Source organism: Lissotriton vulgaris, chromosome 8 (genome assembly GCF_964263255.1).
Source record: "Lissotriton vulgaris chromosome 8, aLisVul1.2, whole genome shotgun sequence".
NCBI lineage: Eukaryota > Metazoa > Chordata > Amphibia > Caudata > Salamandridae > Lissotriton > Lissotriton vulgaris.
Window position 1 is genome coordinate 635,576,137 of NC_141696.1, and position 18,403 is coordinate 635,594,539.

Here is an 18,403-nt window from a genome sequence, read left to right on the forward strand (position 1 = left end):
ATATACATGCAGATACTGTATCCACCAGAAAAAGCGTTACCGAATGTAAGTAATTTGTTCTTCTGATGGATACATCTGCCTGTGGATTCCTCACCTTTTGAATTGAAGCCCCAAGCCGTACCTTTCCCGGAGGATGGTGTCCACCTGACTATACCAAAAAATCATGCGAACAGAGCGTGCAAAATGGCTGTCCCTCCTAACCTCAGAATCCAAGCAGTAATGCTTTGCAAAGGTGTGGAGGGAAGCCCAAGCTGCCGCCTTAGATGTCCACAATAGGAACACCTCTAGTCAAAGCATAAGACGACTTCGCTCTGGTGGAATGAGTTTGAATACCTTCAGGCGTCTCCTTCTTGTCCAGGGCGTAGCAGATCTTGATACACGAGATGATCCACCTGGAGAGTGTTCGTTTGTGGACAACTTTTCCTTTCATTCGTCCAGTGTAGCCCACAAAGAGCTGATCATCCAGCCTGAGTTCCCTGTCCAGGTCTAAGTTGACCACCCTGTTAGGGTCCAGGCGATGAAGTCTCCTCCTCCTCCTTGGAAGGGGAAGGATAGAAGGTAGGTTAAGTAATACACTGTCTTAAATAGAAAGGAGCAACCACCTTAGGCAGGAAAGCAGCCCTGGTCCTTAGAACCATCTTTCCTGCATGAATGGTTAAACTGAAGTTTTGAACAAAGAGCCTCAAGCTCACTTACCCTCCTGGCCGAAGTAATAGCGATCAAAAAGACTGTCTTGAAAGAAAGAAGCCTCAACGGGCAACTATGAAGAGGCTCAAGAGGAGACCCCATCAGAAATGTAAGCACTAGATTCAAATCCCACTGAGGCATAATGAAGTGAGTGGTAGGAAGCTTATTGTTTAGGCCCTTAATAAACCTCATAACAATGGGGGACTTAAAGACGGGTGATCCGGTAAACAGAGAACGGCTGACAAATATCACTTTACTGTATCCTCAGCACATCCCTGCTGGGCCAAGGAAAGTGAAAATCCCAGAATGACAGACAAATGGGCCTTCAAAGGATTAGTGGACCTCTATCCACAATATTCAACAAATTTAGACCACCTAGATGAATAAATAGATTTGGTGGAGTGTCTCCTGGATGATAAAATAACATCCACCACATCTGGTGGGAGAGAGAAAGAACTCTGGTTGCCCCATTCAATGTCCAGGCATGAAGGTGCAGGCTGTGGAGGTGGGAGTGTAGAACCTGCCCCAGCGACTGTGAGGTCTGCCCTGAGAGGGAGATAAGGCAGAGGGTGCAACGAGAGGTCAAGATCTGTGTATCACACCCTTCTTGGCCAATCAGTGCAATCATATTGACTTGGACCCGGTCTTGGCAAACCTTCCTCAGAACTCGAGGAATTAAAGATATGGGAGGAAACGCGTGAAGGAGTTGAGAGCTCCAATCCATTTCAAACACGTCCCCCCATGCCCCCAGCATCGGATACTAAAGGCTGCAGAATGACTGACAGTGCACGTTCTCCCAAGTGGCAAAAAGGTCCACCCGAGGAAACTCCCACATCTTGAAGATGTGATGGATCACCTCTAGATGAAGACGTCACTCGTGATCGGCCGAGTAATGCCGACTGAGACGGTCTGCACGTACATTCAGCACTCCGGCCAGATGAGTTGCAGTCACACAACTCTGATGGCCCTGAGCCCAGCACCAGAGTCCCAGAGCCTCTCTGCAGAGGCTATATGACCGTATCCCTCCCTGTTAGTTTATGTACCACATTACAGTAGTGTTGTCTGTCAGGACTTGAATCGACTCACCACAGAGGGAGGGAGAGAAGGAAAGCCTTGAGAGCCAAACGTATTGCCCGCAATTCCAAAAGGTTGATGTGAAGCAACATCTCCTTGGGAGACCAAAGACCTTTGATCTCCAGGTCCCCCAGATGAGCACCCCACCCTAGAGTGGAGGCAACCGTGATCACAGTGGCCACCGGTGGAGGAGGCTGAAAGGGCTTTCCTTGAGACAGGTTGCCCTGCACACTCCACCTAGACAGCTCCGCTGCAGTCTCTCTGGAGATTCTGATCTTCTCTCCGAGATCTCCATTGTGCTGATTCTACTGCCTGCCTAGGCGCCACTGGAGTGCCCTCATGTGCCAGCGTGCATGGTTGACCAACAGTATGCAGAAAGCGGACAGACCTAGCAGGCATAGGACATTCAGGACTTGAACAACCGCTCCATCCTGAAATAAAGGAATCATCTCCTGTATGTCGAGAATCCTCTGCGGAGTCGGGAAAGCTCGACACAGTGTCCAGTTGCCCCTATGAACAGGCTGCGTTGAGAGGGCACCAGGTGAGATTTGTGTACATTAATTGAGAACCCGAAGTTGAACAATTCCATTGTTACATGCAAGTGGCGCAACACCATCTCTGGAGACTTGGCTTTTAGCAGCCAGTTGTGCAGATAAGGTAAAACTGGAACTCCTGACTTTCTGAGATGTGCTGCCACCATCGCCATCACCTTTGTGAAGACCTGTGGTGTGGAAGTGAGACCAGACGGAAGGACCGCAAACTGGTGGTGTTGCGACCCTACCCAAAACCGGAGATACTTCCGATGCGACTTCAGGCCGGGAAGATAAAAATACGCATCCTGCAAATCGATAGACACCATCCAGTCTTCCTGTTGCAGTGCCAGAAGAACCTGAGCCAAGGTCAACATTTTTAACTTTTCCTGCCTGAGGTAAAAATTCAAAACCCTGAGGTCCAGGATAGGTCTCAATCGGCTGTCTTTTTGGGGAATCAGGAAATAACAGGAGTAACATCCATGACCCCTTTCCTGCTCTGTAACCACCTCCATCGCCCCTTTCTGCAACAAGACAAGAACCTCCTGTTGTAAGAGCAGTAAATGGTCCTCTGAACACCAATCCTGGCTAGGATGGTAAGGAGGTGGAAACTCAAAAGGAAGGGCATACCCATTTTCCACAAGATTCAAAACGCAACGGTCTGAGGTAACTGATTTTCTAACCTTGTGGAAAATGGGACACCCGACCCCCTACAGGACCAGCATTCTCCAAGATGGGGGATCTAGAGCTGCTTTCCCCTGGTACCAGTTGGGGGGGACAGAAGAAGAGGAGGAGGATGACGACTTTTGCCAAGAGGCTCCTCGAAGACTGCCTCTACTTTTTTCCCTGTACAGAGGAATCTGCTGTTGATGTTGCTGAGGCAGCTGATGGCCTCGAAAGGAAGCCACCTTCCCAAAACCTTGATACCTCTGGTAGCAATAGCTCCTAGGCTGAGACTGCAGGCCCAAAGAGCTTGCATTAGCCCTACTGTCTTTAAAACGCTGGAAAGCATTGTCCGCTTTGGTATCAAACAATCTTGAGCCATTGAAAGGCAGATCCAGTAGAGTAACCTGAACATCTGACTTTAAACCTGAAGATCTGAGCCAGGCATGTCTTCTCGTAGCAACTGAAGAACCCATTACCCGGTAGTCTGCAGTGTCCAGACCTGACTGAATGACCTGACGGGCAGGTGCTTGAGAATCTGAAATAGCCTCAAGAAAATGAACTTGATTATCCTCAGGAGGTTTAGGGGCCAATTGCTTAACAGTCCAAAAGGGCAGGAGTGTACCTTCCAAGCAAGCATGTAGCGTTTGTGGACTTCAGCGCCACACTTGATGAGGAATACACCTTTTTGGCCGACTGTTCTAACTTTTTTGAATCCCTATTCCCCGGGTGGTAGGAAAGGACCCAGACGACTGCTTGGAGCAAGAAGCTTGAACAACCAAGCTTTCTGTAGATGGATGGGCAGAAAGAAAAGCTGGATCACCAGGATAAGGAGCGACATCCTGAGAGGACAGAGCCTTTGGTGAAGAAATTTCCCACTGCGTTGAAGTGTTTAAGCTGCTAGCCTCCTGTAGACCTTCGAATTAGTCTACGGACTCTAGAATCTACCCTGCCTCTTGCTACTGCTGGTACTCATCTTCCTCTTGCAGCCTTTGTGCTTCTCTCTTGGATCACTGCTTTGGGATTGGCGGCGGCGACGGTAATACCTGTGCCGCCGTCGATGAAGGACCTTCCGAAATAGGGAATAGGCACGCTACAATGCAAACCTTTACAACGCATGCCTTTATAATGCGGTTTTACAATGCAACATCCATTACAACGCATGATTATACAACGCATGACATCACAACGAATTTTTAGAAACTACACTTACAAAACATTCCATTACAAAACATTCCATTACAAAACATTCCATTACAAAACATTCCATTACAACGCATTCTATTACAACGCATACCATTGCAACTCCTAATACTTTTAGGGAAACTGTAGTGTAAGTGTTGGATAGTGTAGGGGTAAAAATTACTATTCCCACTCCAGTGAGTGCAACAGTAGGGTAAGTGTTGAATAGTGTAGAGGTAAAAATGACTATTTCCCATTACTTACCTTATAATGCGTTGTAGTGACATACCGTGTAAAGGATGTTGCGTTGTAAAGGTATTGCGTTGTAATGACTGCGTTGTAATGGTTGTTTCCCGAAACAGGCATTGGCGCCGATCGAATCCGAGATGACGCTGGTACGACACCAGATGGTGATTGAGGTTTCGGAGTCGAACACCTCGGTGCTGAAAACTGCCAAGATGGAGCCGTAGGCATAAAAGGCACGTAGGGCGCCTGGGCATACTGTTGGGGGATGCCCAAGTTAAACGCAAGTAGACCCACGGGCCCAGAAGGCGAACCGGTAGGGTAAGATGCCCTGGCAAACATGCCAAACATCGCATTCAGGAAATGTGAGGGACTCACTCCTGGTCCTGGGAAAGGAGGGTAAGGATCGGAAACCCCTTGGTCTGGAACCATCCGAGGCCGTACAGGAGGCTAGAGCTGCCGAGCCGGTGACAATGGCACCCACACAGGCGAAGCCGCAGTAACAGTGTAAGACTCTGGAAGCCGGAGAATTCCTGGGCACCTGAGAACCCCAGGGCGTCGAAGAGTCTCTGGGTGCTGGCGAATCCCTTGGAGCCGGTGAGTGGATCGGAGTCGCCTGCGGAGAAGGGGGAGGCGACGGAGAGACAACATTATTTTTCTCTGCGCCGTTGAACAGGTGACCCTGGTCTCGCAGCCTTGCCCTTCGAAGAGCGACGTTGTGAACCATGTCTTCTCTTCGACTTATGTTTCTTTGACTTTGAAGTATGCAAGGTCGATGACTTTGAGCACTTAAGACCCCTCTTTTTTTTTTTTTCGCCCTTGCCATGAAGAGTTTAGCTTCATGTTCCTTCAGCGCCTTTGGGTTCATCTTCCCACAGCACCAACACCCTTCAACGTCGTGGTCCGAAGAAAGACACCAAAGGCAGTCGTCGTGAGGGTCTGTCGTAGACATATGGCCTCCACACTCCCTGCAGGGCTTGAAAACTGACTTCTTCAAATTAGCCATTCGTACAGAATCACGAAGAAGATGGGAGAAACCAAGTGATCGCAGAGAAATGGAGAGTCCCAGAAAAATAAACGTTACGCATCTACGGCACGAAGAAAGGGAACTGGCGTCAGCATGCTGACAAGGTCTTCTTATGGCTCTGTTGACGTCATATGGTGTCGCAAGCGGAGACGTGCTTTGAGACGTTCTCGTCGACGTGGGAGAGCAAAGAAAAGAATTTCCGTGGAATACTGGTGCAGGGGTAATTCAATACAAAAGGTGAGGAATCTACAGACCTTTATCCATCAGAAACATTTTTATGAAACTTTGAAATTATGCAGCAAATGTATTGCATCTAAAGTTATGGGGTGAATTCCATGGTCAAAAAATTGCATACATTTACTGCCCCTTGCAGTTAACAATTTCTTTCAGTTTGTTCAATGAAAGTAAAACTAAACATTCAATTTCCCAACAGTGCCCATTGTTACCTGCACTTTGAAGAAAACAGCTTTTTCAAGCAGACTATACCAAAATAAACATGCAATATAAATGCATAATGGGTAACTTGTGTGATGTGGTTATGTATTGCCATTCCAGGGTGTTACTAACCATTTGACCCGTAGTTTGATGTCATCAGAACCCCTTCATGGCAGTATTGGACGGTATTACTTGGTTGTACATTATAATGGATATATATATATATATATATAATACCCACATTTATAGGTATGGCTTTGAGAGGCTGTCAGTCAAACACTAGCGGTCGTGCAGCATGTTAAATATGGGATGCTTATTTAGGAAACCAATGTCTTGTTTCCTTGAAAATTTGAGCTTATCAGGTATGTTCTGTGGATATGAAACCTCCGCAAACAACCATAGCTTATACTTTAATGCACCAATGCACTCCCCATGATTTCATATATGTGCCTCCAACCTACAATGAAACCTAATTTAGGTCTGTGACAATATTATTGCAGGTGCCCCAATCCGATTGTGTGTCCAAGCAAATTCATATATTTTTTCACAAATGTTATTTGATACATGATGCTCATACTGTCTTAAAGGAAAAGAGGAAATTGAAACTGGCTGCCAAAGGGGAATGGCACAGAAAAACTGGGATGAGTGAGTGGTTTGACTGCATTTTATAAATATTTTCATTTATCTGTTCATCTGGGATTTAAGAGCCCTGAAACGAGTTGATTTCCCTACCGTTTCTCTGAACTTGCTTACAAAAATAACCCTTTCTGTTTCAGGTTTCTATGACAAATTCATTTTGCTTTTGGACTTCAACAGCTTGTACCCATCTATTATCCAGGAGTTCAACATCTGTTTCACAACGGTGCAGCGATTGGACTCAAATGTGCGAAAAACTCCAGAGGTTGGTTATAAGACTTAGTAGTTTTGTAGGTTTTTAAGATTATGGTTTGAAGAAAATAAAGTTTACCTCAAGTTGCTTGTGTTTTATCCCTCCTTTAAAATAGCTCATTAGCTGCTTATGTTGTCATTTAAAATTTTTTTTTTTTTGCAATAAAAGGTAGTAGTTAGCGTTTTATGTTAGAAATCAACTAGCTTAACTATTTACGTGTAAGCTGGTCAAATACTGTATTTAATAGCTTCAGCAAATTCACTGGAAATGGAACAGTGGTATTAATTAAGACCAGTTCTTTTAACGAGGGACTCTCACAATGCTCATGGGTGCCCACCCCAAATCTATGCGGGAATAGTGCTGCCAGTTAGTAAAAGCTGATGAAAGGACTCAATTGCATATAGATAGAAGATAGAAAAATAACATGAAAGTGTTTTATTTTATTTCAAATTTCCTGGGGGAGGGGAAGGGGACAAAAGTGTGTGAGCATATTGTGCCTTTTTTAAAAAAATTCTCTCTTAGCTAGTGATATAGCAGTGCACTGTTATTGACTATCAGAATGTATTTCACTCATGCATGCATTAATGGTTGTAGAGCCCCGCTTTCAAATACAAATGTGGTTAAGAGTCTGAGAAGTTGAATGTGAGAAGTTGGCCTGGCATATGCTGTCCACTAGTTATAGTGGGCGCCTTGCACGAGTCCAAACAACCCTTATTGATGATAGGTTTAAGACAACCTTTATTGAAAACTATCCTAGTGGTAGCTATGGAGAGCAGCCTTCAGGCGAAGTCTTGAAGGAGTGTAAAGCAGCTTGGTTTACAGGATTATAACCCCTTGAATGTCTAAATGAAAGGAGAACCACACAAGGTGTGTGTATGTATATGTATATGTGTATATATATATACATATATATATATATATATATATATATATATATAACAAATCCAATCCTTGGCTCGCGCTGTATCAAGGTCCACTCGCCGCAACACTGAACACAGACCCGAAGTAAGTGCTCAAGCTCTTTTTATTTTCCCGATTCCAAGACGCGTTTCGCAGCACACAGCCGCTTGCTCACTCGACAAATGAATGTTACACAGGGTAGTGGTTTTTAAGTGACAGTGCATACCTATTTGTCATGTGATCCATTCCATTATAGATATGAACGATAGACTTTTGTCATTCACAAGTATTGTATGAGTATCTGTATAATACATTTCACAGAAATACAGCATCTCTACTTTTGATTGTTCTCAGTACAGCAATATAATCACACTAAAATAGTGGACTGTAAAAAAACGTTTGTCAATTTGAGTTTTTTTCAATGCTGTAACCTCAACTTGCTATATTGGTCACAGTAAAACACTCTAGTGGGGATCACATGAGTTAACCTCCATTGTATAAATGTATGGAGATAAAGTGCTTAAGTGCAAAAAGTGAATTAAAAGTAAAAAGATCTGTATTATCCATTACCTGTTATCTAATGATTTCATTACTTGTCTAAATGCTGTTCCAAACAATTTTAAAAAGATTCATATTTTGTATATTGTTTGAAACTAGCATCAAAGATCTGTATATATGTTAATTCATCAACAAAAACATAGTTGTAAATATGTACAGCTGTATACAAATTTAAAAGGAGGAAACTATTTTTACATATTTATCAAATTTCACAAATTTCAATTGCTCATAATAATCTCTGTGTTAGCGGATCCCTGCTTATTTGTATAAATTCATATAAATTAAGTCCTGCTCATGGTAGTACATAAAATATGCAATTGTGATGCTCGAATTGATAACTCCCCAATTTTTCTCATTACCAGGCTGATATATACCAAGTTATGTTTTGGTGAGACCTAATGCTGAGAATACTATTTCTAATTGAATGTATCCTATACCAAAATTGGAACAGGCCTATATATACTATATACATTTTTATAAATATTAAATATTATATATATCCAAAAATTTATGAATTTTAAATAATATCAAATATAAATTTATGATATATAAATATCGAGCCTTTAAAATCAAAACTAAAATGTCATGATTCTATCCCTTGCTAGTATGTGCAAATTGTCTCTACATTACTAATCTATGGATTTTGTGTTGATATACCAGCCGTATATATCTACATGCTAAAGTGTTTTTTCCGAGTATAAGAATTTGATGACAAAGTGGGGCAATAAATATTTGCATATTTTCATCTTGCCGATCTTAAAGGCATGTATACATATCCTCAGTTATGTTCAATTCTTTCGGATGTTTTGTGTCTAGTAGTAATATATATCTTGTCTCCAACTTTCTTAGTTTGCCTTCTCGATCGCCACCCGGTCTGTTTGGTGGAACGGCATCAATTCGGAAATAAGTGAGGCTCTTGTTGTTAGATTGGTGACATTCTTTAAAGTGCCTCGCCACCGGATATGTGTTGTCAACATTATTTATGGCGCGAAGTTGTTGGTAAATTCTAACATGGGCCTGTAATTTTGAGCTACCAACGTAGCGTAGGCCACATGGACAGGGCAAAACATATACTGTGAAATCAGTCTTGCAAGTTAACACTTTTGAAATGTTGTAGGGTCTAGGACTGAATGGAGTTGTATATGTAGAGGTATTAATTCCGTGCGTACATGCCTTGCATGTTTTGCAACGGATAAATCCCTTATGTGTTTGGAGCCAAGATGTATTGGCTATTATTTCAAGATTAGAGACTACCAAACAGTCCCTCATCGAGGGCGCCCTACTGTAAGTAATGGACACCCTCCGCGGAAGCAGGGGTCCTAGTACAGGACCATTGAGGACTAGAGGCCAACATGTCTGCACGATTTTGTTGATTTCTCTGTGCTGACTGCTGTAAACCATAATAAGGCGAAATTCTGGGGTGATAGCTTTTTTGTCTTTAAGATTATCACACCCAAATTGTTCAGGGAGAGTCTTGGCTTCTAGCAATGTGTTGCGGTCTAAGGTATTTGTTTTTATAATTGCTTGATCAATTATTTTGAGAGAGTATCCTCTGTTCAGAAAGCACTGCTTACTCTGTTCTTGAGCTATCGTAAGTTCGCTTTTTGTGCTGCAAATACGCTTGAGTCTAAGCATTTCGCCATATGGTATGCTGTTAATTAAATGGCGCGGGTGGGCACTCGTGGCATGTAGTACTGAGTTTCCCGCCGTCTTTTTGCGGTAAAGCCTAGTCTCTAACTTATTGTTCTCAACAAACACCTGGGTGTCTGAAAAATTCACACATGTTCGACTAATTTCTGCTGTGAAATTAAGATTCAAGGAGTTTTGGTTAATCTGAGTTATGAACTGGTCCGCTTCATCCTTAGTGCCATCCCACACTATAAATAAATCGCCGATGAAGCGGAGCCATACTTTTACCTTGATCTCCATAACTTCTGCATATTGTACCATGAGGACCAGCTCCTCCCATCTGCCCATATGCAGGCAGGCATAACTAGGGGAGAAGCTGGCCCCCACTGCTACTCCCTGAATTTGTTGGTGCAACAAGTTATTGACCATAAACACAATGTTATGTAAGCAAAATTTGATCATAGCAACTAGCATTTCACTGTGATCTTGATAAACATCAGACCGTTTTGCCGAGTAATGTTCTATTGCTGTGATGCAATCCTCATGTAAAATACTCGTATATAGTGCGGATACATCTAGTGCAATTAGTAAAAAGTCTGGACTCCATATAATGTCCTTGATTTTGTTGATAAAATAGCTTGTATCGCGCACATATGATTGGAATGATTTTACGTAATCTTGAATAAAAAAAGTCAACATAAACTGATGTTTTTTCCAGTAAACTATTTCGGGCACTAATGATCGGACGTCCTGGAGGTTTATTGCAATCTTTATGAATTTTTGGAATAAAATAAATAGTCGGAACAGGATTGTCGTTCCTCAGATATTTCAATTCCTCTTCATTAATCGGGTCCTTTTTGCGCCATGTGGGTAGTTTCTTGTAGTATGCCTGATAAGTTGCTTTCATGGTTTTTACATTCGTTCTTGTGTAGCAGTTCCTATCATTTAGTTGACTGAAAGCCTCTGTTTTGTATTCCTGCTGAGACCATAATACAATATTGCCACCTTTGTCACTATTTCTAATGGCAATTTCTTTGTTCTTTTTCAATTTCATCATGAGTTGGATATTTGTGATCTTGGTTGCGGTAATGTTTGGTGGTCATGTTTACTTTTTTGTTTAGTTTTTTAATTCTGTTTGTAACCACATCGTGAAATGTGTCAATTGAATCATGCATTGTGATGGGCGTAAATGTGGATTTCGGTTTCAGATTAGTCAAGCCTGCACATTTGGTTACTGTGGTCCTATTGTCTGCTGTTGACTGGCTTAAGCTGGTGCTTGGGTCTGTGGCTTCATTCCATAATTCCTCTAACTCCATAATTGTATTGGCATCCGATGGTGTTTCACTTATTTGACTCGATGGATGGCTATGATCTTTTTCCTTTTCTTGTTTCTTTTTTGTCACGTAAAGTTTTTTTATTTCAATTTTCGAACTCTCATATATAAATCCATCCGGACATTTGGGTAGTCAAAGTTATGAGGTGAACAGTATGAAAGGCCCAAACTTAACGTTCTTATTTCATCTTTGGACAATTGTACGGAGGATAAATTCACCACCGTTTGATTTATTTTTTACTCCAATAGCCCCTTGTTTTCTTTTTGTAACCACTTGCATTTTGTTCTGCTGGCTTTGCGCCTCTGACTCCGCTTGTAATTTGCCCGCTTGCGCTTGCATTCCGTGGAGCTCTTGGTGTTAGGGTTGCCAACCTCTGTGCACATAAAAAATTCATTTCTTCGCCGGGAGATGGTTTGATTATGTTCGCCGCAGTTCTGGAGTCTCTCATTTCGGTTTCAGACTCACTATTTGAGGTGACTTGGCCGCATGAGGAAGAATCACTATTGCCTTCATTTCTTTTATGGGAACTGCTGATATTCGCCCCAGTTGCCGATCCTTTCTTAAGGTGTGTTTTGCGCATGGAGTCATAATTTTTGGCAAAGGTAAAAATTTGCCCCAGTTCATAATCTGTCTTATCTCTTTGAAATTTCTGGGTTTTACGTTCCTTTATTTTTTCTTCTTCCTTTGTGATGCGTGCCTGCATGTCCTTGCGAGGTTTCACTATCTCATTTGCCGGTCCCATCTGTTCCAGCTCTTCATTAATTGCATCTATCTCATTTAGGAGGCGTGCCCTATCTATATCGGCATATTTTATCAGTATTAGTGTTAATTTGCGCGACGAGTCTAAATTACAATCAGCCCATTCTCGCATTAGTTCTGGGTTGGGGTCTTCGTATGTGGGGGCTGTCAATATTTGTAATCGACGTGGGATACGCCCCACTTCTATATAGCGCTGAAGAGACCGAGACTCCCACCATTTACTCATTTCCATTTTCATTTTCTTTTCAAGTAATTTTATTTTACATTGTATTGAGTCGGTATTGGTAATGTTAACAGTTTCGTTGCCTTACGTTCTGTGTCACTTGAGGGGTATCGGAGAACATCTCCGTAGCCGCCGCCTCCCTCTCTCGTAACATGTCGGATGACATTTACGGGAAGTTTTTTCACACTTAAATGTCCGTTTGTTAATTTCAGGCTTTGTTTGATGTATCCTGTTACTTTACAAACGGGGCACACTCCTCCACCCCAAATATCTCGTTGTGTCAATTTACCTGGTCTTATTTTCCGATTTCTCTGCCTCGTCAGCCAACGCGCCGACTCTGCAAGGATCCGATAAACGTCATGTGTTTCTCCGATTCAGGGGGTTAGGCGCTCGTTTCCTTCGTGGACAAGTTTTCTCTTCCAGGTCTCCCCAGAAGTAGTGTTCTGTAGTAGGCGCCAACCAAAGCAGGAGGAGTGGTCCGTGTAGGACTGAACGGAACTTCAGTCCTTAATATACAACAAATCCAACCCTTGGCTCGCGCTGTATCAAGCGCCACTCGCCGCAACACTGGACACAGACCCAAAGTAAGTGCTCAAGTTCTTTTTATTTTCCCGATGCCAAGAAGCGTTTCACAGCACACAGCCGCTTGCTCACTCGACAAATGAATGTTACACAGGGTAGTGGTTTTAAAGTGACAGTGCATACCTATTTGTCATGTGATCCATTCCATTATAGATATGAAAGACAGACTTTTGTCATTCACAGGTGTTGTATGAGTATCTGTATAATACATTTCACAGAAATACAGCATCTCTACTTCTGATTGTTCTCCTGTCTTGTCACATCAACACATGTGCTTCACAAGTGTGAGAAGTTGGCCTGATATATGATGCTCACTAGTGATCACCTTGTATCAGTCCAAACAACCCTTATGGTGATTGGTTGTAAGTCAACCTTATAGACCAGCTATCCTAATGGTAGCATGGACAAAGCAGTCTTAGGCTAAACTCTTTTGGCATGTGAAGCCAGCTGTTTTGGTTTCAAAGAGGGGGGAGGCGAGAGGACACTATTAACCACTCAAGATGGTGGAAGGTCCAGTAGCAGCTTAGTGTCCGTACTGAGTACTAGAGATTCAAATCAAAAAGGGGGTTGCTGCACTGTTCCTGGAGAAAGAAGAAGAGGTGGGGAGAGTTTTTTCTGGCGTGACCAAGGGTGATTTAATGGTACCCTGGGGCATCCATTATGTTGGATGTATTTGCCTCACACACCCCGAAGAGTGTCATGCTTCATCATCGGCGGTTGCTCCTCGTCGGGGAGGCGGTGCAATCCCCGACGGGCACACCTCAGAGAGGGGCTCTTTGGCGGAGATCTTTTTTCCAACTTGCTTTTGGTGAAGTGGGGGTATGTGGGCAGGATGGTGTATTCCTGTGATAAGGTGGTTAAAATGTAACAAGGGGTACCGGAATGGACTTTATTCTGGGGGTCCCCTGGCTACAGTTAAAAGGTGGGGCTAGTTTCCTAGGTGTCAACTAATTATGTTGTGTGACCCTAGAAGAGACTAGAAGTGCATGTGGTCAACATGTTTCTCGCTAATGGTATCTTAACCGCGATTCTTCAGGACCAAAGTGAAAACAACAACATGCTAGTATCATATGTGTTGTAATGTTACCTTAGTGGATCCTCCTATGCCTATACATAGAGAAAGGATAAGGAAACAGTAATTAAACAACAAATGCAAGTCACAACATTGCCAGGGAGAAGATATACTTACATGCTGGTGGTACTGAAAGTGATTTTACACATCCACCGCATGCCAAGTGTATTGAGCGTGCAATGTAAAGGTGAAGAGCACACGCAATAACTAAAACTGTGACTAGGACCGTGATCAGTGAGGGTGATGGCTTAAAAACATAAATGTAAATATTCCTAGTTAAAAATGCAAATATTCCTAGTTAAAAATGCAGCAGTCTTAATATAAATGCCTGCCTGTAGTGTGTCAGGTATTGGGCAGGTCTTATGTGCTAACACCAATTGGCAACTTTATAGGGGTAGCAACACACTCCCACTGTGATCTGAATAAACCATTTATAGAAACACGTGTAAGGTTACCTACTCACCTACTGGTCATATGCTAGAGGCCACATGAGTGATCGGCGGGGCAGAACTACAGAGCTGAGCCCTAAAGGTGTGGCTGGAGTAGGGGTAGAAAAAACGCGGTAGAGAAAACGTGTCCCTTCATTAGTATAGGTGGACTACACAAGTGTATTGGAGCTAGTGGCTCACCCTCTATCAAGCGCCAAACGCACTCACCTTGAGTCTTCAGAGTCCGCGTGTTGTGACCTACCCATGCCCGCCGAGCTCGAGTAGATGTGTGAGCTCGGCGGCGAGGGTTATTTCAACAACACCGGACGACCTGCGTGGCGCGTTTGGTCACCGCCCCCTGCCCAAGGTCACGTGTGTAGAGCCGAGTGCGTGGCGGCCATCTTGTGATGGTGTAAACACTGCGGAGTAACTCCTGCCCTGGGTTAAGCAGCAACATTTACAGCAGTTACATTTTAACCACCTTATCACAGGAATACACCATCCTGCCCACATACCCCCACTTCACCAAAAGGCAGTTGGAAAAAAGATCTCCGCCAAAGAGCCCCTCTCTGAGGTGTGCCCGTCGGGGATTGCACCGCCTCCCCGACGAGGAGCAACCGCCGATGATGAAGCATGACACTCTTCGGGGTGTGTGAGGCAAATACATCCAACATAATGGATGCCCCAGGGTACCATTAAATCACCCTTGGTCACGCCAGAAAAAACTCTCCCCACCTCTTCTTCTTTCTCCAGGAACAGTGCAGCAACCCCCTTTTTGATTTGAAGCCAGCTGTTTTACCACATATAACCCCTTGAATACCAAATGAAAGGACACCACACAGGTAGTTATGAAAATAAACAAGATATTTATTAACTAACATACACCTCTGAACTCTTTATGAGATCCGAGGGCTAAGCACATGACAAGACTTTTAAGAAAAGTACGTTAAGTTGCACAAGTTACAATGTTGCCCTAGGGGCGCAACAAACCATATACTAAACAAATGGTATAAGGAAGTCGATAGAAGGAATGGAACTGTGCAGAGGCTGTAGGATCGCTGGGACTACACTACCCTAACTTTAGGTAAGTAATAGGAGGCCCACGGAACGCGTGTGCAGAGTGTGAACTCATACGCGAGATGCGTAACAAAGTCTATGGACAGTACAGTTCAAGAAAAACATGAGTACGGACAATCCTGACTAGTTGGGACTAAAACGACTGTGGAACTGGACACTAGGAGAGTCAATCTACCCTTGAGCAACGAAATGCTCTTGTTACCTCACCCACGGGCTGCGGGTGCATAGGTGCGAAGTTGTCTGGTTTCTGCGTTGAAGTCTATGGAGCCTGAAAGAAAAGATGCTGCAAGCGACCAGGAGGAAGATGTCCGGTGTGATCTAAGGGTGGATCAGGAATGCTGAAGACCTGAAAGCAGAGGGGACAATGTTCAAAGTCACTAGCCAGTGACTGGAGTGGAACCAGGAAGGAACCAGATGCTGTTGTCGCGATCAGGTGAAGTGGACGCTTGACTCTGCAGCTACGTGGACCAGGTGGTGTCTTCGATGACCAGGATGGGGGCACGAGCTGTCCCACGCAGGCTCTCGCTGTCGGCGGTGTTGGTTCCAGATTCGGCGTCAACAGGCCTTGGCAAAGGCAACCCACGCGGTGAGTGGAAAAGGCGTCTGGTGCGGACCAGGAGGGTCCGGGGTGCTTCTCCTTTGCAGGAAAGCAAGGGCCAGTCTGGAGCAACCAGACCAGCAGTGTTGATGTTGTGGATCGTCGTCTAGGAGGCCACTAGCCAGCCGGCAAGTGACCAGACAATGCTTCGAGCAGCAAACAGGCAGAAGGGCCCCACGCAGATCTCGTGGATGCTGAAGGGCTGGTCTTCGGTGCAGGAGCTGCTCGGGCTGGGGCTTCTCAATCCCCAAAGCACTTCGTCGAGGTTACCTCCGAAGTCGTGCTGGAAGCGAAGTGCAGTTTCTCCAAGATGGCCGGTCCCACGTGTCTCGTCGCACCCACGGATCTCGGCTGTGCTGCAGATGTGAGTTGAGGTCGGAGAGGTCTGGGAATCCGGGTCTCGTCGGGCTCTGAAGTCTGGATCCTCGAGGGAAGACGACCAAGTGAAGCCGCTGGACGCTTGATGGTGCCTGCTTGTGCAGGGTGGACACTCCTTGGCCACAAGGGAGATTTCTTCAGTCTTCTGTGTAAAAAGTCGAAGTCCAGAGTTTCTTCTTGTAGAATTTCAGTTCAGGATTAATCTGTTTTGAAATGGGACCAGCTCCTACCTTTATCCTGCTAAAGGGGGCTGCACTATCACTAGGTCCCTCCCATGGGTGGGACCAGGAAGGGGGGTGGTTACACCCCCTATCCTTTGTCCGGTCTCGCGCCAGAGCTGTGGCTGGAGTGCCCCAGCAACTGGTTTGAACCGGTGTATGCACAGGGCACCTTGTGTGCCCCAGGCATGTCTCATTCCTTTCAGCCCTGTCCTACCTAATAAACAAAATCCTGTCTGGGGTGGTGCTAGCACCTCCCAAGGCAGGAAACCCTTTGTCCAAGCCTCCCTCGCTGGAAGGACTCCCAGCAGCAGGAGGTCAGACTTGTGTCTGTGGTGGCAGCATCCATTTTGTGGAGCTGAGGCTCGAGTTAACTTTAACTGGGGTTCACAGTTACATACATGTCGTGTCTCTCTAAAAGGGTGGAATGCTACCCCCGTCGCCAGAATTGGCGAGGGGTAGTATTCCAATTCGTATGACACCTTACTCGACATGTTTTGATAATGCTATGCCAAAGTTAGCAATAACCGCAAGGTTATAATGCACTTAAGAGTATATGGTATAGCGTTATCATGGAAACAGCTAAAGGACTTGGTTCCGAAAGCTGTAGAGAGGCTCAGCTCATGCCAGAGCACTATCACATAATTCCAAGCGCACTGCCTCCAGGATTGTTAAGGCCTGCCATAGGAGTGACTTACAGGAGTATATGTGTCCATTCTAGGTTTAGATATAGGTATACTATATCTAAAGCAACGGGTGATTACACCACCTTGCCCCACCTGATTGATCAGCCAGTTGTCAGATTTGGATGGCCAGCCAGGGGTGGCATAATACATGCTGCAGCCCCTGGTAGGCCTTGAGTGCACCTAAGCCCTGGGTACCTAAGGTACACTGTACAGGGACTCATAAGGTGACCCAGTATCCAATTAGATATGTACCTAAGTTACATGGAGTCCATTTTACTGAGGGAGCAGGAAGCCTGGGGTCCTGGATAGCAGGATCCGAGGCCAACTAAGTCGAAAACCAGCTAAACACTAGGCAAAAAGTTGGGGGTAACCATAGTCCGATATTCACCTTCCTACAACAAGGACCTAATAAAAGTCTTACTTTTTTCGGAATTGATGTCACAGAACCTGGCGTGAGAGGTGGCAACCGCGAACTTAAACTCAGGAGACTTGAAGCAACTTGAATAATGCGCCTCCCAGCTGTGAAACACGGTCTTAACATTGACCATGAACTACAACACTTCTTAGGTTCTTAAATCCCTCTATGTTCTTACCACCTTACTGTGCCTTCAACTTGCTGTATTTTTATTTCCTATGTGTGACTCCAGCCCTTCTGGCTATAATAGTTTTTAGTCAACCATCTTTGTGATTTACAATTGTCATCGTTGTCTCAATCACATTTTTTGAAAACTGACATTCACAGTCAAATTTTGCCTCCTTAATTACAGTATAGACGCTAATCCTGTGCCTTTGATCTGTGGCCCATGTCTACCACCATTACCATATTCTTACCATATTCTTACTAATCTTATTTTAATTGTCGCTGATAATATACCACATGCAACATTTCTTTGCATACATAGTCTGTAAACGATTTTTTCTCCTTTTTCCTCTTTTCACTACTTGCTCATGTCCTAATTTGTCTAATTTTATCTTTTCTTACTATTCTTTCCGCTGTACTGATTCTTTGATTCTTCACTTTTCCACCTAAATAGGGCACACCCCTTGGAACACCTTTTCCCTTTGTCTCCCTATTCATTCTTCCTCCCTTCCGGTTCTTTACTGATGAGTTACATTCTAGTCCTTTGGGTGCACACTCGTTTCCGCCTTATGCCTCGCCCCCTCGCTACGTTACACACGCGTAGGTACGGCTATTTAACCTTTCTTACACTCATCTTGTGAGATCCGCCAT

The 18,403-nt window shown here is 44.3% G+C and overlaps 1 protein-coding gene across 1 annotated transcript in view; it reads left to right on the plus strand.

The window, feature by feature from the left end:
- The window catches only part of POLA1 (DNA polymerase alpha 1, catalytic subunit), a 2,033,948-nt gene that overhangs the window by 825,394 nt on the left and 1,190,151 nt on the right, over nt 1-18,403 (plus strand). Inside the window, exon 24 of the mRNA XM_086934515.1 lies at nt 6,618-6,742. Within this exon, the coding sequence (XP_086790641.1) occupies nt 6,618-6,742 (125 nt within the window). The remainder of the gene's footprint in view (nt 1-6,617; nt 6,743-18,403) is intronic.